At 36.6% G+C, this 23,097-nt stretch overlaps 3 protein-coding genes across 5 annotated transcripts in view; 1 reads left to right on the top strand and 2 right to left on the bottom strand.

Annotated features, from left to right (window-relative positions):
* Window positions 1-17,505, top strand: part of LOC133524418 (hemicentin-2) — a 237,384-nt gene extending 219,879 nt beyond the window's left edge. Inside the window, exon 16 of the transcript XR_009800374.1 lies at window positions 17,493-17,505. The gene's annotated coding sequence lies outside the window, so the exon portion shown is untranslated. The remainder of the gene's footprint in view (window positions 1-17,492) is intronic.
* On the bottom strand, window positions 527-14,710 carry LOC133524421 (dynein regulatory complex protein 10-like). 2 transcript variants are annotated; one of them, XM_061860421.1, is made up of 10 exons: window positions 14,577-14,710; window positions 13,804-14,045; window positions 7,096-7,203; window positions 5,310-5,342; window positions 4,734-4,896; window positions 3,894-4,029; window positions 2,728-2,877; window positions 2,290-2,419; window positions 1,425-1,595; window positions 527-1,182 (listed from the first exon to the last, which is right to left on the bottom strand). In XM_061860421.1, exons 1-10 carry the CDS (start codon window positions 14,695-14,697, stop codon window positions 991-993), a joined length of 1,446 nt encoding a protein of 481 aa, XP_061716405.1. In that variant the 5' UTR covers window positions 14,698-14,710; the 3' UTR covers window positions 527-990. The 2 variants fall into 2 exon arrangements, with proteins under 2 accessions (XP_061716405.1, XP_061716406.1); XM_061860422.1 differs by lacking the exon at window positions 5,310-5,342.
* Window positions 14,704-22,935, bottom strand: LOC133524420 (dynein regulatory complex protein 10-like). 2 transcript variants are annotated; one of them, XM_061860419.1, is made up of 11 exons: window positions 22,691-22,934; window positions 22,117-22,246; window positions 21,190-21,434; window positions 20,590-20,697; window positions 20,070-20,087; window positions 19,736-19,898; window positions 18,994-19,129; window positions 18,467-18,616; window positions 18,011-18,140; window positions 16,172-16,342; window positions 14,704-15,249 (listed from the first exon to the last, which is right to left on the bottom strand). In XM_061860419.1, exons 2-11 carry the CDS (start codon window positions 22,244-22,246, stop codon window positions 15,004-15,006), a joined length of 1,497 nt encoding a protein of 498 aa, XP_061716403.1. In that variant the 5' UTR covers window positions 22,691-22,934; the 3' UTR covers window positions 14,704-15,003. The 2 variants fall into 2 exon arrangements, with proteins under 2 accessions (XP_061716403.1, XP_061716404.1); XM_061860420.1 differs by having other exon boundaries at window positions 15,219-15,905; window positions 22,691-22,935.
* Window positions 22,936-23,097: the final 162 nt, after the last annotated feature.

Raw genomic sequence — 23,097 nt, 5'->3', positions numbered from 1 at the left:
TAGCGATTAGACCGCGTGTTGTCTGTCTCTACATTTAATCAATTGTTTGTTTTCCTTTCTTGTATCTTTTTTACTGAGGTGTGCCAATAAAGAGTAGGTATTCTATCTATCTATCTTTGATCATTTCTATGATAGTCTAATTGCGGCCTTTATTATTTTTAGCAAAGAATACAACTCAATAGGATCACTATCAAATCACTACTTTCAAGCCATCACCTGGCCGCGTAGCCAACGTAACAATCGTTCCCGCTAGCTATCTCTCTCTATCACTCTTCTATATTAGTGCGACTGTGACAGTTGCGTTTCGTTCGCCATGGAGCGTGAACGATATGCTCATTGGCTACGCGGCCTTAACTTCAGCACCAAAATCGATAACAAATAAAAAATATGCCCCTTTACTACTCAAATGAGAAATATGGACCACAACCTTATTAGCATACTTTGCCCTAGGGCCGACTAGTAGACAATGCTTTAAGCCCGCCTTTTGTGTGGTGTATTTTCCTTCGTGCAATAAATATCAAAAGCATCTAATGAATAAAAGCCGTATATTATTTGCATTTATTATTTTACAAATTAAGTTAATCTCGGCATGTAAACATTAAATATAAAGTATATAAACAAGAATAAACATAAAATGTTAAAAATATAGCAAATCTAAAACAAAAACAATTCTAAAACAATATAGGTATTATAAACATTTGTTTCTACAAGAAAAATAACATAAAAAGAGTCTATAGAACCCAGTTGATAATCTTCATATGTACGAGTAGGCTCACGACCAACGCGGGAAAGAAAATAGTCATCAGCTATTAGCCACTCTATTCTGCTTGATTTTGTTCATCTCCTTCTACAAGAAAAATAACATAAAAAGAGTCTATAGAACCCAGTTGATAATCTTCATATGTACGAGTAGGCTCACGACCAACGCGGGAATGAAAATAGTCATCAGCTATAGCCACTCTATTCTGCGTGATTTTGTTCATCTCCTTCTCAATCTCCCTGTCCTTCTTTATCTTTGTTAGCTTTAGCTTCTAGTTTTGCAGCTTTAGCTGCTGCTTTAGCTTCAGCTTTCTCTTTTGCTTTTTGCTTCTTCGCTAGCAACTCTTGCTTCTTGGCTTCAATTTCTGCTTTTCTAGCCTCCGCTTCTCGCTCCGCTTCCATTTTTTTCTTTAACTTCATTAACTGAAATTTAATTGAAAATAGCATTACAGCATTAAAGATGCCGCCATACCTTTTGCCTATGCTCGAGTAGATGGCGCCACTTTTTGATATTAAACAAATTTAACACATATCAGTGAAATAACTAAGACAAATGGCGTTCTTAAAGATATCGTAATCATGTGGATATAAGGTTTACTTTCACAATCCACCTCTATTTCAAACTCTTTTTGGTATCACGAAGGCAGAAAGCAGAAACAGCATACCTTTTTCTTTTCATCACGATTCTGCAACGTCGTGCGCCAAGCGTACTGTATGACCCTCGCCGCGTGCTCGATGATGAAGTTATCCATCTTGGCGGTCATCTCTTGGTGGTATTCCGCATCTTTCTCCTCCATTAGTGGGATGAACTCCTTGTCCTGTTTCTCTAACTTGAGCTATGAAGAAAATTATTTATTTTTTATTTTCTCTGCGAAGTAAAAACGCACTAGTGTCATTTTACTTAAAACTGTTCATTACTCTTTTTTAGACTTGTGAAATGATATGGTATTTCTACTCAAAATAACGAGCTCTTTCGATCCTAATAAGAGAAAAACGTGTCCCAAAATGTTCATACATTTTCGGGCCTTCCATACAAGGTCTATGAAAAATGGTAACTGAATGGAAATTGAAATATTGCGACATTTTTTTCTCGTATCTCTGGATTCTGAGTAGAAATAACTTCAAAATACCTTAAAAAATTGTGTAGGTACAACTTTAAATAACATGGTCCAATATGCAAATTGTAATTTAGCAAATAATTATGCAGTTGAGTCCATTTCGTGACGCATACTTAATGATCTGTTCTTTTCTTTTCTTATTGTCTGTACTTATTGGTACATGTTTTGTGATCGTCACGAATAAATATGTCTTTTATCTTATCTTTATCTTTATAAAATAGTTTTTTATCACGAGAATCACCTTAAGGTATATTAAACACCCTTTTCGCCGCTCATATGTCAAAACTTGTACAGATAAATTAAATTTTGATTTGTTATCATAAAGATTAAAAATATAGCGGAATATGAGACCTTTTATCGCCCCCTGAGCAGGAAACGACGTTATATAGAAATGTTAAGTGCCAATAACTACCTTCAATTGCTTGCATTTCTTAATCTCGTCGTCGTACTGCTGAGTGGTCTCGTCCAGCTCTTCCTGCTTGGCCGATATTTCTAAGTCGTATTTCTGCAACCATGATTGCAGCTGCATTTCCACTTTCCTTCTGAAATTCATTAAACACCTAAGATTACTAGACTTTCGTTCCAGCTATCACTCTATTACTAAAATATACTACCTACCGAACAACGTCATGCTCTATGAGCACACTTTTGACATCTGGCGAAATTATTATAAATTAGATGGAAGCCAGTAAAAAAAAAGAATAGGCACTTCACAGATCATGCCTACTTTTACGTATTTTGTACCCTTTGATCGCATGGAGCTATGAGATAAAGGCAAGTCACGATCGGCTTTTCCAGCAGTGTACATCTGCTGTCTGATACGGTACGGTATGGGTATATGATTTCATACCTGCGATCCCGAAGTTGTTTTTCAGCCACCATATTGTTACTGAGTGATTTGCCATAAAGCTCCTGGCTCTCTACCTCTTCCTCCTTAAGCATTTGGTACTTGACCTTGTGGGCTCGCGTGGCTAGTACCATTTGACGTTCAGAATTCAGGCTGGAAAAGATTTCTTTCTCAATTTCAAGGACATCAAAATTTGAAATTTCAAATATTAGCTTTAACATACTGTGTAATAAATCCGTTAAAATGGATACCTACATTCCTAAATATTATAAATTATCAACACTGGCTATTGAAAACGTAGGTACTTAGATTGCGTTTTGTTGGTAAAGGAGAGACGCGTTCCATGTAAATTTTCGTACATTGATCTGCTCGTTGCTATTTCTATTGCACGCGCTTCATTAATTGCTGTCAAGCTTGCACAGTGACATTGACAACCGGCATCATGGGTGGGACAGCAATTATAATTATGTGCGTGCGATAAAGATAGCAACAGGCGGTCTCTTCTTTAGCAGGTAACCTAACCAGCGGACACGAACCAGCAATGGCAGCAATAGATTTTTATAATAAATGCCAAAGTTCTTTCTGTGAGATGACTCGTAAAGTGGTTATGTGATAATGTATCATGAAACCTCGTAAACGTCAGCTGCCGCTTCGTAGTGTGATCGATATTTAATCATCGAAACAACAAGAGGAAGAAAATCATTTTCCGTTTTCATGCTCAGAATGTGGCTCATTGTTGTTACCGGAATGAAAGAGATACGTTCAAGTTTTACTTTCCAAGTGTTATTTTTATGATTTGCAATGGTGGTTCGGTTCAAAATGAATTTGTCGTCCAATTTACATTCTGATTTTTAACTCTCGTTTTCATATATAACGGTATTTTTACCTTAATTCACTCTTCAATTAAAGTCACCTCAATAAACACTACAAGTTTATATGTATATAGTAATTTTGTAAGATACATACTTATGTATTTTTTTAGTTTTTAACCTATTTCATCCGATGGAAAAAGCTACTTGTATTTCTCCAAGTTGATAAAATCACAGATCTGGAGTGTACCTTCCTAGCAGTTTTTGTAAGTGCGCATTACAGTTACATATTTGGTTATTTATTCCATATTAAATCTTACGTTAAATAGTATAGTAAAATACATTATTATTGTGTCTTACATCTGTTTATTCCTCGTAACGGAAGATTTTTGTTCGTTGACTTTTAGGTCTCGTTTCAGCTGAGCTATCACTTCCATTTTGTGTCGGATTCGATTTTCGTGGTTAAGTTTTTCTTCTTGAAGGCACTTACTATCTTCTATATCGATAATAATAATTTTATATTATTGGCAAGATTAGATCAAACATAAAATTGTAAGAAAAAATTGAGTAGATTCGCTGGTTTGGAACCCCGGATGGATGGACGACGCAAGTGTGTGCAGGAGAGGGGAGGGGAGGGAAGGGAATTTCACACTAAACCAGCATTCGCAAACTTTGCGTCGCGACCCACTTGAGCGGGGCCTGAAACATAAGACGACATGCCGAGCGATCGGCTGACGGCTTCACAGCCGGTACTAGTAATATTAATATTTCATGCTCCCTATTTAAAACGGCCAAGAGGTGGGTTCCGAATTTGGCAGTTTTTGTTAGGGGAGAGGCTGCAATAAAGTATAAAATAAGTACTTAGACAGAATAACTAGCATTACTGATTTTTACCACTAAGTAGTATGCAATCATACTTACATAACTGATTATTATACTACTACTTATTTCAAAATTTTGCTTACGACAATATGGACCTTGGTAAATCATCACTGTCGTATATTTATTTATGTTAGAGAGGGTCGTAATTAAAAGATAATAAACTATTAGCTACTAGTTAGCTATTTTGTAATCTCGGAATAATAAAACTATTCCATGATTATGAAAGAGCTGAATAAGTACTTCTATAAGTAGTTAACACCTAACACTATGGACCAAAATTAAGAACACCATATAGGTACCATAGAATTATTTAATAACCTGCGATTTTATCTAGACACTCGTTGTTGCTTTTTTCAAGCTTCCTGGTGCGTATTATCGCTGAGATCTCTTCGGCTGCCGTAGTTTTCATCCTCTGCACCATCAGGTCGCGGAGCTGCTCCAACTTTAGCAGATGATTCAAACCGTTCGAGGATTTTATGCTCTAGAAAATTAAGGCGCTTTATGAATTTAAACAAATGATTTATTTCAACTGATTTAAATTACCTTAATTTTTAAGTTTGTAGATGCAATTGCAACGGTCTTTGTAACAATGCAAATATTATTATACTGATTTTGAATCTTGTCACGTTTACACGGGATAAGTTTCAACCTTACACTACACAAAATTCGGTTATCTCAGATAATTGCCCACAATCTACTACCCAATTGGATCATTCTCAAATGATATGATTGCGGTCATAGTCAACTCCGTCAAACTGTAGATACATTTAGTATGGTTTGATGGAGTTTAGACGCAGGCACAAATTTGGAGAATGGCCCAATTGAGCTGTCTGATGATGTATTTTATCACTTAATTCATCGTCTCCACATATTACTAGATTTGGATGTACCTACCTGGTTTTGGTTGCGTTTAAAATCTCTTTTCATCTGAAAATTACAAAATAATTTGATCAATTCAAGCCCAGGAGACCACTTCAGATTTGACAACTCGTTGCGGTTTAACTGGCTTTGATAAGACCTTGTCGATTGACCGACTATTGGTGAATGCTTGATTGGCGTGCATCTCATGCACGTCTTTCACTTCATTTCGGATGAACCAATTATCGTGAGTGATCTTCAAGTTCGTAGATACCAAAACAAGATTAATTTTTTTAAAAGAATTTGTGATTTCAAAATTTGATATAAGTTTTTTAATCCGTCAAGTTGTAGTTTTATGTAAGTAAAGTATTTTTTATTTGACGACCGGTCTGGCCTAGTGGGTCACTACCCTGTCTATGAAGCCGATGGTCCCGGGTTCAAATCCTGGTAAGGGCATTTATTCGTGTGATGAGCACTGATATTTGTTCCTGAGTCATGGGTGTTTTATATGTATTTAAGTACTTTTAAATATTTATATATTATATGTATCCTTGTCTAAGTACCCACAACACAAGCCTTATTGACCTTACTGTGGGACTTTGTCAATTTGTATAATAATGTCATATAATATTTATTTATTTATTTCAGTATAAATCATATTTGTAAGTGAATCAATTAGTCCATATCTTTATCCTCATACTTATAGGTACTTAACTCATACTTGTCAGTTTAGGTAACTCCCAAAGTAACAATTTAATTAAGGAAAAGGAACTTAATTTCACTCGGGAGTTATTCAGTTTGACGACCGGTCTGGCCTAGTGAGTAGTGATAGTGACCCTGCCTAGGAAGCCGATGGTCCCGAGTTCAAATCCCGGTAAGGGCATTTATTTGTGAGATATTTTGTTCCTGAATCACGGATGTTTTCTATTTAAGTATATAAATATGTATTTATCTATATCCATATGTATATCGTCGCCTAGTACCCATAGTACAAGCTTTGCTTAGTTTGAGGCTAGGTCAATCTGTTTAAAATTGTTGCCAAATGTTAAAAAAAGAGAGAAGAAAAAAGTCCATGATGACGCCCGAGTGAATGGTAATGGACTGACAAAAAATTACTGGGTTCTGCTTTTTCTTTGAAATGGGCAAAATTGTTGATACCTTTATATTTATAACATGTTACTTTTTAGTCTTTTTACACAATTTTAACAATAAAATAATATGTTGGCTTATCTTATCACTGTACGAGAACTCGTCAAGTCTGTGGGTCAATTACACGCAGCGGGCTTACAATGCTCTGCCTATTCACTATTCAGAATAACAAATAACAACGCATTTAGGGTGCTACTACGGCTTCCATGATACTGCAGCGCGTCGACTATGTTTGCTGAGACGCGGGCAGATGGCTTCGACGCTATCTGGCGCAAGAAAACGGCCTCGCTTTTAAGCATGGAAGCAGTAATAGAATCTTAAATATGATAGCTTAAGGCTTGATTGTCCATTAATGTGGACACTTTGTCGAAGGGCAGAATCTATGTTAATTATTATTTAAATATCTAACGTAGGCTAGGATCAAGTAACACTGATTGGACCATTTGTTTTCTTTAATAAAATAAATAAATAAATAATATATATATGCAGTATATATTTTTTTTATTCACTATTAATTTTGAAACAAGGTTTAACACAAAAAGCCACTATTGAAAACCTCTAGGGTTTATGTAATAGTTGGCGAGATCGCGCGGACCGATCCGCGGTTGCTTAATACTATTATTACATACTTAGTTATATTTTCCTGTCGAAGAAGATATAAACGAGGACTAACGTTTTCCACAAGTCTTTCCACGTGAGGTCTCAGCTCTGGATAGCTGCACAGAGTACACATCAAGTAACTTAAGTCAGGGTTCACACGGTTCCTCAATGACATGTCTCCCTGAAATAGCATCTCATCGTTAGAAATAAATAAAAACTATTAGACCAATAGTGGGACCGGATTTTTGCCCTATAAGTTTCGATAATTCTAAAGAGTGAAAAGTGATGTTTATCTGGTATGGGACATATTTTTAAGCATATTTGTAATATATGAAGAAAATTTAGAACGAGCGTTAGATATAAATAAGGTATTTATGTATTTTTATTGATGAATTTTGAATATTGAATTAAAGTACAAAATTTAAGCATCGTCTTTTATAATATATATGAGGCTTTATGCTATCAAATTTTTAGAAAAAAAATCAACGTGCTACTTTGTCAAACTCAAATTAGCTTATTATTTTGTCAATATTGAATTAAAGTTTGAAAAATCCACAATATCATATCTAAATTCTTAAGTTAATAGGCAAGGCAAAAAATTAGAAGAATAGGATATGTGCTTTACAATTAATATGCGTTTTTTGTCCTGTAAGATCTAATATTGAATTAAAGTCCGTAGAGATAAGTCTATTACTATAAAATAATATATGCAGCCATTTTATGGAAAGGTAGAAATATCTGTGTGTAGCTTGCATTGTAATAGTAAAATCAACTTAAAAAGGCGCGAAATTCATAACCACGCCGCGCTGGTCCGTCAACATGTCGGCTCGGCGCGCGGGAGCCTATCGTAGCCGACCTAGTGAGCGATAGATACCTCGCCCCGCCCGCGCCCCCCGCTCAGCTTCGCAAGCGCTGTTTGTCTTTTCTTTCAAGTCATTCATTTGTTTGTTTATCGTGCACATAAATTAAATGCGGACATTACATGAATTTAATTATAGAATAAAAGTTATTATGACTTCAAAATGAGTGAAAAATGTTTGATATGTGTACTGTACTGACTTAGTAACAGAGAAAAAACGAGGAATTGAGCAGTTAATAACTGCGAGCAAATAATCTTTCTTGGTGATGGGAAAGTTAAATATTTCTACGGGAAGGAGGAACTACGTTTCCATAAAAAGTGTAGATTATACATTGAGTCGAAGGCTATACCGGCGTACAAAAGACTAATGGAGGTGGCATCAGAGGGCTTACCGCGAACCACGTTCGACGTGTTGCCTCCCTGTCATACTTACGTACGAATTTACAAGTGCGACAGAGAGGTAACACGTCGAACGTGGTTCGCGATAGGCCCTCAAATGTACAGCCAAGTGACGATGATGAAAATTACATTTTCAAAACTTTTGTCTTTTGTTACCATTGTGTTAGCCGCCTGTACTTACTTTCAACATATATTAGTAGTTTATGTTACTGCTACATAATAAAAGGCATTAAAATACACGAGTGTGGGCTTAGGAAACGAACGAAGTGAGTTTTTTAAAAAGATCACACGAGTGTTTTAATGCCTAATTATCTTATACCTTTAAACGAGCAATTCTTGTATATATATATTTCCGGGATCTCGGAAACGGCTCTAACGATTTTGCTGAAATTTGGTATATGGGGGTTTTTGGGGGTAAACAATCGATCTAGATTAGTCTTATGTTTGGGAAAACGCGTGTTTTCGAGTTTTCATGCGTTTTTCTTTCGACGCAGAATATGGTCGCTAATTTCGTGTTGCCGGCCACTGTCCGTCTGGTCCAGCGGGTTAAGACGCGGACTGCTAAACGAGTGTTACGGGTTCGAATCTCGCCTGGTGACTAACTTTTGTTTTTTTTATATGTTCAATTTTATATATAATTTTTTAATTTTTATTGTTTTAGACAAGTTTAATTTAGTAAAAGAATGTAGTTAAGATTATCACCTATACACCACCATATTACAATAAATAGTTATAACCGAGCAAAGCTCGGTCGCCCAGGTACTGTATAGTTATTGCAGGTAGTTCGCAATCACATTTTTAGCACAGGCATTATAAGAGAGGTATGGGCATTGTAAATGTCATCTGGCTCTGTGTGGTAGGGCACAGCACAGCGGATGTCATTCCAGATCTAGAGCAGAACCCAACTGGGGAAGTACCTCCACCTTACAGAAAATCGCAGCCAAATAACACTAGACCCTACTCATAGTGTTGTGTTCCTGCCGGTGAGTAAGGTTGCCAGAGCTCAACGAGGGGTGGGAGGGTGTTAGGGTCGGCAACGCGCATGTAACTCCTCTAGAGTTGCAGGCGTACATAGGCTACGGATACTGCTTACCATCAGGCAGGCCGTATGCTTGTTTGCCACCGACGTAGTATAAAAAAAAAAAAAAACACACAATTAAAGTATTTCATACGACATGTGCTAATTATTTGTCTCAGTGTAAACAAAAATATATCATAATTATGATATCAATTTTCAAATTCAAAATGGCGGACATGTTTTATAACTTATTTTAAGAAATTATGAGTAGTTTAAGACTTTAAAAAGCAAGAAATTGTTTCTTGCTTCTGTTTGTATATGTATCATGTAGTATTTGATGTTTTCATTATTTTTGAAAGTCCTCAGGGTGCCGATTACGAAAATGACATCCATTATGGAACCCAAGATGGCGGACATTCATTTTTCTTAAAAATCGGTATGGGTGTCATCTCCGAGGTTCTTCGAGGTTCCGATTACGAAAATGACGTCCATTTTGCAATCCAAGATGGCGAACATTATTTTTTCTTAAAAATCGATATGGGTGTCATCTCCGAGGTTCCTCGGGGATCCGATTACGAAAATGACGTTCATTTTGAAATCCAAGATGGCGGAAATTATTTTTTCTCAAGTCGATATGGGTGTCATATCCAAGGTCCCTCGGGATTCCGATTACGAAAATGACGTCTATTTTGAAATCCAAGATGGCGGACATTAATTTTTCTTAAAAATCGATATGGGTGTCGTCTCCGAGGTTCCTCGGGGTTCCGATTACGAAAATGACGTTCATTTTGAAATCCAAGATGGCGGACATTAATTTTTCTTAAAAATCGATATGGGTGTCATCTCCGAGGTTCCTCGGGGATCCGATTACGAAAATGACGTTCATTTTGAAATCCTAGATGGCGGAAATTATTTTTTCTTAAAAGTCGATATGGGTGTCATATCCGAGGTTCCTCGGGATTCCGATTACGAAAATGACGTCTATTTTGAAATACAAGATGGCGGACATTAATTTTTCTTAAAAATCGATATGGGTGTCATCTCCGAGGTTCTTCGGGGTTCCAATTACAAAAATGACGTCAATTTTGGCGGTTCTTGTTGGTGCAGATTTCAAAAATAGAGACCATTTTAGAATTAAAGGTGGTTGATATCACGGCTACACACATCGACACCCATTTCAAAAAGTAGCGTCCGCCATATTTATTTTCAAAATAGATGCCATTTTTGTAATCCACACCCCTAAAAACCCAGAAAACAACACCCATGACGACTTTTTCAAAAAAGTGACGTCCGCCCTCTTTATTTCCAAAATGGACGTCATTTGTAAAATTAGTACACATACATCATACAACATGAAAACTAAAAACATTTCCATCCTCTTTTGGGCAGTTGTGTAAGTCTGTGATAACCCTAGGTAGGTACTGAGACCTTGAGCGGTGTCGGCATTTACGCAAACATCAAAGGCGTCGGCCCACTGTTACTTTTTACACTGTACTTTTAGTGTGTAAACGAAAACGTCACATGATATATCAAAAGAAAAGTTATTTTATCTTATACCTTTAAACGAGCAATTCTTGTACATATATATAATTATATTTCTGTGATCTCGGAAACGGCTCTAACGATTTCGCTGAAATTTGGTATATAGGGGTTTTTGGGGGTATACAATCTATCTAGATTAGTCTTATGTTTGGGAAAACGCGTGTTTTCGAGTTTTCATGCGTTTTTCTTTCGACGCAGAATATGGTCACTAATTTCGTGTTGCTGGCCACTGTCCGTCTGGTCCAGCGGGTTAAGACGCGGACTGCTAAACGAGTGTTACGGGTTCGAATCTCGCCCGGTGACTAACTTTTGTTTTTTTTATATGTTCTAATTTATATATAATTTTTTAATTTTTATTGTTTTACACAAGTTTAATTTAGTAAAAAAAAATGACCTATATAATAAGAGAAATCGACAATAGATGGCGTTACTCTGTAACAAGTGCTGTAAGGTTAAAATCGATTGTAAATAATAATAATTGTCAGTTCACATTTTACTTTTTAAGTTTATGTAGATTATCACCACCATATTACAATAAATAGTTATAACCGAGCAAAGCTCGGTCGCCCAGGTACTATATTACTAACTGGGTTGCCTTTTTAACAAGTTGGTCCAGTCCATGGTTGCCTACATTTTATATAAAAATCGGTTAATCTAGGCGACCATTAACTGGACCAATTTTTTTAATACGGCAACTTTCAAATAAGCTTTCATTTGATATATCATACGATGAAATAACAAACAAAAAAACTATCCGTACGCAATCTTACAAGGCAACCTACTTGATAGATAGATAGATAGATAAAAACTTTATTCGTTTCCACAACATACATGGTAGGTAGGTATAGACAATAAGAAGAACATGCAGCTTAGAATTATTCTTAAAACTAGTTTACAATTCTTGAATGCAAAACCATGTGTCGTGGCAGAGAATAGGCGCTGGCTCAGCATGATGACGCGGCAAGCCACATCGCTGATATTCTGCCAGGACCTTACAAAAACAAAAAAGACTGTACAACGCTTAATTCTTATTAATATAACCTAATTATGCTCATGTTGTGTTGTGTGTGTAATGGCGTGTGCTTTTGTGTATTCGATATAGTATAACTTCTTTCTTCTTCTTTTGTGTATAGATATAGTATAGTACTTGAAATGTATCACTGTGAATTTTGTCTTACATTTATTTCTTATCAGAAATAAATAACATGAGGGTGCATATACCTTATAACGTATCTCTATATAACTATCGGTTATCAATATTAGCATTAGCGGTTAACAACAACATTCCCCTTAAAACAAATAACTATCGCGAGGAAAATACCAAGTCCAAACATCTGAAAAAAATCGGGAAAGAAAAGCTGCAACTGGCTTTTAAAATGGTACAAGGAAGGGTGGTCATCTGTATGAAAATGTGTTTTTTTTTGTCTCTATTTGACCCAATGGTTGACTGGTAGAGAATGCCTTTTGGCATTAAGTCCGCCATTTGTGTTTTTTTTTGTTTGTGCAATAAAGTTTAAATAAATAAATAATATTCATGTAACGCGATAACGAATTCTACGTGAACGAAACCGCGGGCAATACCTATTATAGTAACAACAAAAGAACAATTTTCTATTGCTAATAATTTAAAACACGCTTTAGGAATTTTTTTGATGGACCGTAGACGCAGTCAAGGGCACCCCGCTCCCCACTACCGTTGTTCGCTGCCTCCTGCCACAGCGCGCGGCGCGCGCAAACTTGCCGCGCGTTTGAAACGTAACGTATTTATATAAGCAAGGAATGCATACATATCAGTAATGAGTGTCGCCGTGATTTTATATTTCTAAATTTTTGTTTAGTAACTGAGATCATTGTTGATGATCGATTATTATTAACTCTATAAACTTTAATTCAATATTAGCTATACTGCTTAACCTGAAATCAATATCTAGACAAGCACATTGTCTACATGTCTAACTTTTTACTAGAATACTAAGTTGATCGATAATATCGTAATTTTGCAATATCAGCAACTCTAATTCTATATTTACAAAATAACTCGTGTTTTTACGTTTACCAGAAAGCAGCTGTTCCAGATTTCTAAAAACTGAAAATTGTACATAAATTGAAGTGTTATTCGATATGCTAAAGTTTTCTGTAACTTTAATTCTATATTTACTTAGTTATTAGCAAAAATTAAAATATTTAAATATAACCGAAAGCTCAACCTTAAAATTTCTAACTTTTTACCAAAGTATTATTTAACATACTCCCAATGACATATCAAAAAAGAAAAAACTTTAATATTATCGAAACCCATTTTTGTTCAACCGCTGGTCTATATGAGTAATATTAACCACTTGCCTACACTTAAAGCATCATCATGTTTTTGATAGCTTTCCAACGTCAAGGTACCTACGTGCTCAAACCAATAATTGAGTAGCTAGAGCTACCTTGTGTTTAATTTTAATTTTATTCACACGAATATCGTAACGAATTATCTATCACATCTATGTATCCTATGGTAATTAAGGAAGGCAGTTTGCTAAAGGGGTTAGGTATTTCTATCTGTATTTACTAGAATATGACCGCGCCTAGCTAGAAGAAAATTAAGTAGCCAGGATGTCACGCTTTCTGACAACAACATTTTAACCCTTAGCCGGGATGTCACGCTTTCTGACAACATAATTTTAATGCCAGACGGCGAAGGAATATGCCGTGCGGCGGACGCCAGGCGATCGCGATTATTTATGCGAAATTGAACTTTACGGAGTCCCGCGTAAGTCCCTATTGCACTGGCGACACTAATGGCTGTGGCTGTCGTTGGCGTCCTCGGCAAGACAAGAATCCGACGACGGCCTTGGCGGTCAAAGGGTTAAGGTAGGTACCTTGATTTTATTAATGCTTTCTGTATGTAAATTTACTTTATTAATTGTAATACAAGATAATAAACAATGAGGAATAAAAGTCTAACTCGTGCTTACCGCTTGCATGTCTTCAATAGCAATCATATTCATACAACTGTTAGACGAAAGAGGATCTTCGTATTGAAAAATAATGAATTCAAAGTCGTCTAAATCTTTGGACGTCAAAATTTCTGCCAAGATTTTATCGCGCATCAAGGCAGGAATGCAGAGCGCTAGTTTTGTCTGGTACACCAGCTTGTCCAGACACTTTGTGATACGCTCTGTTTGGATGTGGCATTCCATGTCTATCGGAGACGAATCTAAAAAAGACGAGCATGTTATGGAAATAACGAAAATTATTATACTAAACCATGACTAAACCTGAACCTAAAGAAACCCTTTCCTGGCTGGGCGTAAGGATTCTGTGTGACACTATTATTTATTATTAGGTCACTTCGTCGGCCAATTTCTGCTATCTTGCACGGAGACAAGGAGAAGAGGATCGCCATAAACCTTTCCATATCCCTCTCAACGGAATAAGTCCTCAATAATAGATAATTTAAAGATGTAATCCCCTGCAAACACTTCTACCCGATTAGCTTTGAACTAGGAATTCGCTCGCTCATCTTTCAATCACAAGGAAATACTGCGTACCTACTGTAACGATCAAGACTGTGGAGACGAGACAAGAAAAGGGTCTAATCAGACACTACGGAGAATGTTGCTAAACGGTATTAAGGTAAACCAAATAATCTCCTGAGGAAAGTTCCTTGCTCTTTTGCGTCATTACTAATTACTTATATTATTATTAGCAAATAAATCAGTTATATGACCTTAATTAATGCACCTACCTCCAACTTTCTCAAATTCATCTTGTGCCGTTGATCGCGTAGCATTGCTGCTGAGGCTGCTTGTTCCAGTATTCTCAGATGTGCTTTCCGATAAAGAGCAGGATTGGATTGATTCACTCATTATACGTTCCAGAAGATTATCAAAAATGTTTTATTAAAAAAATCGTATTATAAAAATATATAAAAATAAATCAACATAAAAATAAATAGAAAAAGCGTAAAAGATATATAAATAAAATAAAAAAATCCAGTGACGTGTAGTAAAAAATGACAAGATATGTCAATTTATGATAATTAAAAAATACATCTAACACTCACCATAGAGGCAGTGCTACTTTTGACACCAAAAACTAAAGGAATAAGTGACTTAAACCTACATACCGTCGTATACCTACATAGAAATATGAACAATTATGATATTAAACTTTTATACAGCTGTTTGTTTATTTTTTGGATGACCAACGCTTTGTAGTGGCTTCTTTGTTTTAAGCTTATTATCGTTTTTTTGAGGCTTGTTTATTTTAGAGCTATCATCATTTTTTTGCGGTTCATTTATTTCAGGACTCTTAACAGTTTTGGCGAATTTGTTTAATAACTTGGGCGTTTTCTTTTTTCGTAACTTTTCAGCTTCTTCTTTTTCCATTTTCTTTTGTTGTTTTTGTAATTTCCAAAGCTGTAATTATAACTTTTATTAAATAAAATATCTAATGACTCAAATATCATAATTAAAATCTGAACAATCATTTTCGAAAAATCCGATAATTAGAAGTTTTGAACATCACATTTTTGTTTTGATTGAAACTATACGTTTTTCATTAAATTTAAGAACTGGGCTCTTGTCGGTGCAGCTGGAGGAAGTTGTCTCCACCGTGGTCAATCCGAAGCCAACCTTTTAGTGTCTTTCTTGGGTGCGTGGACAAGGTGCCAATCGTTCACGCTCCGAATTGTAGCGTAAGTAGTTATCTCTCTGTATCATTCTTCCATATTAGACAGAGACAGTTGCGTTTCTTTCGCTACGGACCGTTAACGATTGGCATCTTGTCTACCCACCCAGGTACGACACACATGCTATTTACTCACGTTAGACGTGTATCTTTGTACAGTCACGTCTGAAAATATCGATACGAAAAATGTGCCAAAATATGTATTTACCACCTTAATATATGGGCAATAAAGTCGTAAGCATAATTTGAATATAAGTATATATATTCCATAATTATCTAAATATAAACCGCCAAGGGTAAAAAAACAAGTTATTAAAAAATCGTTTGTTTATTACATTATTTGACATTACGCTTTCTTCTTTCCCTTTTTACCTTTTCCTTTCTGCTGCATGTAAAAAACAAATTAACATATTTACTATAAATAAAGCGATAGGTACAATCAACAACATAAGTGGCTGAGCGGGTGTGTTCAAAGTTATCTCCACCACCTCTTTTGTTCATTTTGCACACTTAGCCCACTTAACATCTGACTGTACGTTTATAATTAACATAATCTAAGATATGACATATTTTTATATATGATTGATGAGTCGTTACAAAATACGTGACGTAAAGAGGAAAAAATTAAATATAGGGAAATCCCTACATTACCTTCTTTCTTTCAGCTCTGTTAAGAAGAACTTTGCGCCAGGCGGACTGGATGACCCGCGCAGCATGTTCTAGAAGGAACTTCTCCATCTTCTCCTTCATCTCTTTGTGGTACTCTTCTTCTCTCTCCGCCATTAGAGGAATGTACTCTACGTCCTGAATTTTTAGTTTCTCCTGAACAATACAAAAAATACTCTTATGTACTGGGGTACGCGGTACTAGGTATTTATTAACAGAAAAACTGCTGTTGATACTTTTATAGGGCTCCAATGACTTTAATAACTTTTACAGTACATATGGTGCTATGTTACCGCACTAGTGCGATACTGAGCACATTACGTAACTATGTCGAAAATGTAAAGGGTCATATGTACTGTAAAACTTTGTACGATACATGTGCGAATCTATGGTTCGCACATGCATCGTACAACGTACTATTCGCGTACGTATCGTACTCCCTTTGGTCGTGTCTTAATTTATCACCACTCGTTGCGAATTTCCTATTTTTTGCACAGTTTGTATTTATATATTCTAGTGCGAATTAGAGTAAAATAAAAAAAATGTTTACTTAACAAGAAATTCCTTGTTTAACATTAATATTTAAAAACTACTTATAGGCAGGTACGAGGTTCCGATTGTTGCATTAATAATAAACCGCCTGACTAATCGTTGCTTAGTATTTATCTATTCTCTTGAACATAAACACCATTAAAAAGGAATATAGAATATCTATGCAATACACAACACACTGAAATAAAATCAAATACTACAGTAGGAGTGCACTAGTGAAATAAATTCAAGTGCGGGGTCCAGGATTCTCCCCATCAGGCTACCTTCCCTGCACACAGCCTGGTCGCTCTACCACTCCTCCAGAATGTATAAATCCCAAGTCAGGTTTAAAATAAGTCCACTTCATCATTCTCCTCACAACTAGCTCGAATATACAACTAATTATCCCGCTATAGAGTCCGACAAACCTAATTCTGCAGTATTTCAAAATTGTATTAAAAATTAACTTTCATAGTGGCACTCCACACTTCATCACTTCAAAGTCTTTGTACAGTTAGCTTAACTCTGAAATCTACGCCTATCGTGTGCGGCGCCTCATCGTGAACCTTTTTTTTTGTTGACGCATTTACGCAACTCACCCCCGGGCTGGGGAAGCCCATTGGGGGGTGGTACGTGGGATTCGCTCGTCGGGGAGGAGAACACCCACTAACATCCCCTGCGGCGTCACTCGCTTTGCCGTCAGGGGAGCGTCATGGGATCGCTTGCGGCATTCTATCCGCGGGCCTCATCGTGAACCTTGTCGAAATGCACTAAGGTTGATATTGGGCTATAGCCGTGCGCGTCAGTTGACATCAATGACGGGCAAGAGGTTAAGGGCTACCCAAAACTAGCGTCTTTTGAGCGTCGACATCTAGTCAGGGCTATGGCAAATGATGTCGCTGTGAGGTTGCGTCATTGCGTCGACCAGACGCCGACGCTCGGGAGAGGCTAGTTTGGGGTGGATCTAAGGGCCAACACAAGCGAGTGTCTTTTAAGCGTCGGCGTATAGTAAAGACTATGGAAAATGACGTCTCTGTGCTGGCCGCGTAGCTTACATGCAAATCGCTTCCGCTCCGTAGCGATCGAAACGCAACTGTCACTGTCACATTAATATGGAATAGTCATTAAGAGACACAAAGTGTTTCGTTGTCGTAGCGATAGCGATTGCCACCTTGGCTAGGCCGGCAGTTGTGCCAACATTGCGTCGAGCATCAGCCATAGAGTTGACGAGATGCCGACGCTCGGTAAACTCTAGTGGGGGAGGCTGTTAAAAGGAATCTAATTATTGGTTACCTCTAGCTCCCGACACGCGCGCACTTCATCATCGTACTTCTGCTGGAAATCGTCGAACTCGACCTGCTTATCCGTCATCTCCAGGTCGTACTTCTTGATCCAGGAGAGCAATTGTGTTTCCACTTTCAACCTTGATATTTACAAACAATCATTTATCAAGGACAATTCTGCTATTATCTATATTTTATCAGCATCGGAACTGAGACTTTATATGACTTTACACTCGTATAAGTATTCCCATAGGTATAACACGCTTGCGAAGACTTAAGAGTTACGGCGCATCCACAGTTAAGCAAACAAGTAATGAATGAGTGCCTGTTAAAAAGGTAAAATAGATGTGTCTGTTTTGCTTCAATTGATTTTTTTAACATACCATGCAGTTTTGTTATATTTCGTCGATCGAAATAATAAAATTGATGCTGTGCGGCACAAAGATAGAAGTCTGCTTCAACTAACCTGCGAGCTCGCAGTTTTTTCTCTTCCTGCACATGAGTTGCCAGCAGGGTTTTGTAGACGCGCGTCGTCTCTGCTTGCTCATCTTGCAAGATGTCGTTCTTCACGGCGTGCACGCGACTGGCAAGGACCATTTGACGTTCGGAATCCAAACTGGAAAAAATAATCTATGAACTAACGGTTCACGTGAAAATACATAGAATTCAGTACCAAAAGTATTTATTTACATTTACCTAGGCCTAGCCTAGTTAGGTACAATCGACGTCAAAAATAGTTTACAATTTTTCACTTTAGTCTTTTGTACTAAGGCGAAAAATGTAAACATCTTTCAAGTCAATTGTACTAGTGCATTCAAACATTTTCATCACCATTTTAACGTCTTTCATAGTGATTTCACTCGTAGTTTATGTACCTAGAATAACACAACGCACTGAAAATGATATTAAAATTATGAATGTAGGTCTAACCGGCGATTTATGGATGGATTCGCTTTAGAAAATTTATATTACTCGATTATTTATAGGCTATACATTTTCTTTTTGATATCCTTTGAAGCTTCAGCCTGTATCTCCTCAAGCTCATCCTGTAGCGCCTTAATCTTCTGTCTTTTCTCTTCCATCGTCGCCTCAAACGCTTCTTTTTCGGCCTCCAATGCTTCAGATTTTTCTGCAAACGGTCAAAATTAGGGTATTTTAAAGACACTGTTCAAGCAAATGTATTTTACTTTATGTGTACGGTCCTTAACGAGTTTTGGCCAATAAAAGTCTAAAATACTTCTATCGGACCTTAAGAGCGTTTTACTACGTCCGATCCGGTATCGTATGTCGTCTGTGTAACCACAAAGAAGTAATAATTTAGAAAGTGCTTTATTTACAATAATCATGTAATCATTGAATAAATAAATTTAAATGATTACATGATTATTGTTCAAAAAGACTTATAATCAAAAATTAAGAGCTTAACCATTAGGGCACTCTCTAGCTGCCTATCTTCAAGGGTCATGCGATATCCGATACATCGGACTATGTGAAAACGCTATAATGATCTAAAAGCTAAGAAATTATCATATTGGTTCATGGTCACAAATTAGCTCCTGATTTGCCTTATTTATGTGTACCCGTTAATTAGTTACGATCAATGGTGAAGTAAATGACTGTGGTTATTGAATTTTGACACAGCGTAAACCTACGTCGAGATCGGTTTTTATTATGATATACGTGTAAGTCACAATCACTACCAAAAATTAGATTATAATAAGTTCACCTTTATTACCTTTAATGTTTGTGATTAGTTTCACATTCTGCGCCTCAAGCTTCTTAGTCTTAAACTTGGCTGCGAGCTCTTCGGCCGCTGTTGTGGACAGCTGCCTCACCATCAGGTCCCGGAACTGCTCCAACGTCACCAAGTAGTCCATGGATGGGGACATTTCGCCGTCCTATCATGATGTTTTGGGTAAAAAATTTGAACTTTAGAAGCAATAATACAGCAATATTTTTGCGTGCGTGTCTAATAGAGGCAACTCTGATAGTTAAATTGAGCGCGCATAGATGGCGTTAGCAGTAATGTACGGCATTATTACTAAAGAAACAATAAATACTCCATTTACCTGACAGCCAAGTTTCATCTGAAAAGAAGCAAGGGTTTGATTAATACTCGTATTTATAATACTTAAAGGTTCACGTCTAATAATTAAAAATATATATTTCGCCAAGTACTTTCTGGAAACAATGGTTATTGGTTTGATTATTATTTAAGAGTTAAAAGTTCACCTCAAATAATTACTTAAATGCTTAAGAGGGAAGAATAGTTTTGCAATCCTAGCGAAATAACGGTACCTTTTCTATTATGAAACTCCATTTCGGGAGAAAACATTTTCCACTAACTAAATCTTAACAAATCACTTTGATTTTGATGTTGATCGCTTCAGCATAATATATTCTAGGTTTTATAGGCTTCGCTTGAAAAAAATTGTATTGCAAATTTTGAAATAAAGGAAAATCTATATAGCTAGGTTTCCATTGTAATAACATACTAAAAAATCATGGAGAATGGGAAACATTTAGAAGTGGACAAACGTTTTCTCTTTGTGGATTGACGATCACGTGGTATAATAATTCGGCAAATACCTTTTCTACCATTTCTTCAACTTTAGGCTTCAGCGCTGGGTAGCTGAACATAATGTACATAAGGTGGCCTAATTCAGGATTTAACCGGTTTTTCAGCGTACTTGTTCCCTGAAAACAGATATGATTGTTAGTGAAAGTACATGGGGCAAAAATTCTGTGTAATTAGACACTAAAGGACTTGGGTAGTATTTCGAGGTAAGGCAGAAAAGTGATAGGTATGTATGTACATAGAAATAAAAACGCGAGAAACACAGTAAATTAAATACAATAAAGGCAAACTTATTCCTGTATGGGATCTCTTTCAGTTAACCTTTGAGAAAATGAGTAGAACAGAAGTAACGGTATGTATGTATTAAGATCGTTTTTTATAATTTACATAAGGTCTTATACCAATCAAATTTATAAATTTATCTTTTCTGCTTCCGAGCGAACATTGGTAAAATAAATGTCCGCAATTCGAATACAAAGTTAAAACTAGGTACAGGTTTCTAAAGGGTTGCCAACGCGTATGTGACACCTCTGCGGTGAACGCTTTAATCAGTTGGGGTTGATTGCCCCAACGGGGTAAAAAAATGTATATGACCCATCTTTAAAACTTACACTTTTAATTTCCTCCAAAGCCTCCATATTCAGGACACTTGTCGAAAACAGCGGCTTATCGTACTGCTCAAATATTAAGACTAGGTCGTCCATGTTCTGACTGGAGAGGATGGAGCTGAGGGTGTGGAACTCCTTCACCAGGTTGGGGAGGCAGATGGCCAGCTTGGTCTTGTACACGCACTCGTCGAGGATCTTCGTGATGCGTTCGCTTTGGATCAGGGCTTCTAAGTCCACGGGGGAAAGTGCTGGAATATAGTCACATAATTACAATTGTTTTTTCGGATTTCAAATTTTGATATTTTGTACATAGGAATTCATTTAATTATGGAAGGGGGTATAATGAGGATAGGAAGTAGAGGAATATAAACGAGAGGGGTAGGGACAGATTGAGAGTGTATGGCATCCCGCAGGGAAAACATGTTAACTTTCATGCTGTTTTACAGTTCCCACATGGAAAACATGTTAACACTCATACTATTTGACAGTTCCCGCAGGGAAAGCATGTTAACTTTCATACTATTTGACAGTTGCCCACTTATTAACACTAATAAAGAGTCCCATACCTCCCATAGGCTTAGCCAATGTATGGAAATAATCTCGTGAGTTTTCGTAGTCATCCCAATAAGGTGATGCGTGCCGTCTAAGTGGGCCAACCTTTAATGTATCAAAAACTGCTTATAAAATACTAATATGACTAGTAATACTACTATTACCAATAAAATTGCAAGCTACTAGTTTATTACTAGTAGGTATTCTGTAAGCAATTTTTCATTTATTAAAGGTTAGAACGGCATGGCGCACTTCGCCCGCCTCACCCCTCCCTTACATGTTTTCTTTTCATTTGGTATTTGGTAATGTAAGATTGTTATCTTGGCTAGGCCCCCAGGGCAGTCATTCAGAGATGGAATAGGTGTACATATAGCTTACACCCTTCCATAGTCGGATCGAAGTCATCTCGTGCGCTGGGGTATCCGTCACTGAACGCAGATCCGCTAGAGACTGAAGTCAGCGACGTGGGGGTGGCGGTGGAGGTGGACTGCCCTGACTGGACCTCCATCTACGGCCATATTGTAAGAAAAGACAGGGATCGATTAACAGCACAAAAAAAAATTAAAATAAAGAACAGATTTCAGAAAGAGAGAAACAGTTGACTGTGATATACAGGCAGAAGTACATTATGAAACTAAAAGGGATCTGTGTTTGCCATTTAGGCTACAGAACCTTAAAAATAGAGCTCAAGCTCCTTCGAAATGAGGTAGTTAAAAGTGGCATAAACCTAATATTCAAAACCTTCGATAAAAAACAAACGTTAGGAAATTGTACTCTAGAGTCAATTAATGCAAGTTTTATTTATTTAAATATTACATACAATATGAGGAAGTACCTATTACGGTTTATTCTTGGAATCAATATAAAAAAATTCAAAGGTATTAAAACTATGTATTAATATTAAGTAAAATACAGATCACAGAAATCTTAATAAAGTACCGAGTACACTTACCTATATTATAGCGTAATTAACAACGGTGATTATATGTAACCTTCTTATAATATAAGTACCTAGTATCTGTTACGCGTCGCTCGCTCACAGTATTCCAGTATTTTGAAAACAAAACCTCAACTAAAGTAATGTAACTTTAGTTTCAAAAGTAACTATAGCCAATTCATTAAAAAACACATTCATCTGATAAGGTTTCTTTACTAAATATTTCGGTGCCAAAGTTAATCAATACCTACGTTGTTGTCGCGTCCTTAGCAACCGATAACAGATAATAAATAATCGTTGCTAATTTGTGTCCATAACAACATGATTAACAACGCACTATGCGTTGTTATAGAAATAACAATATCATGCGTACGTATTATATTGTTGGTTGCCAGTAATCTATTACTACAAAGAAAAGTGCA

This window comes from Cydia pomonella, chromosome 13 (assembly GCF_033807575.1).
Source record: "Cydia pomonella isolate Wapato2018A chromosome 13, ilCydPomo1, whole genome shotgun sequence".
Classification (NCBI taxonomy): Eukaryota; Metazoa; Arthropoda; class Insecta; order Lepidoptera; family Tortricidae; genus Cydia; species Cydia pomonella.
The sequence above is the reverse complement of the archived record's forward strand: the minus strand, read 5'-3'. Positions and strand labels throughout refer to the sequence as shown.

What these genes read in the sequence shown, in the direction of transcription:
- LOC133524421 (XM_061860421.1), bottom strand. Translation starts at nt 14,697, where the DNA reads ATGAGTGAATCAATCCAATCCTGCTCTTTATCGGAAAGCACATCTGAG. An exon ending in TGAATTTGAGAAAGTTGGAG is followed by an intron (nt 14,046 to 14,576) that starts GTAGGTGCATTA and finishes CGTCTTTTTTAG; the next exon opens with ATTCGTCTCCGATAGACATG. An exon ending in AAACAACTTCGGGATCGCAG is followed by an intron (nt 2,420 to 2,727) that starts GTATGAAATCAT and finishes AATGAATTTCAG; the next exon opens with AAGGAAAGTGGAAATGCAGC.
- LOC133524420 (XM_061860419.1), bottom strand. Translation starts at nt 22,246, where the DNA reads ATGGAGGTCCAGTCAGGGCAGTCCACCTCCACCGCCACCCCCACGTCG. An exon ending in CTTTGGAGGAAATTAAAAGT is followed by an intron (nt 20,698 to 21,189) that starts GTAAGTTTTAAA and finishes ATCTGTTTTCAG; the next exon opens with GGAACAAGTACGCTGAAAAA. An exon ending in ACAGAGCTGAAAGAAAGAAG is followed by an intron (nt 15,250 to 16,171) that starts GTAATGTAGGGA and finishes TTATAATTACAG; the next exon opens with CTTTGGAAATTACAAAAACA.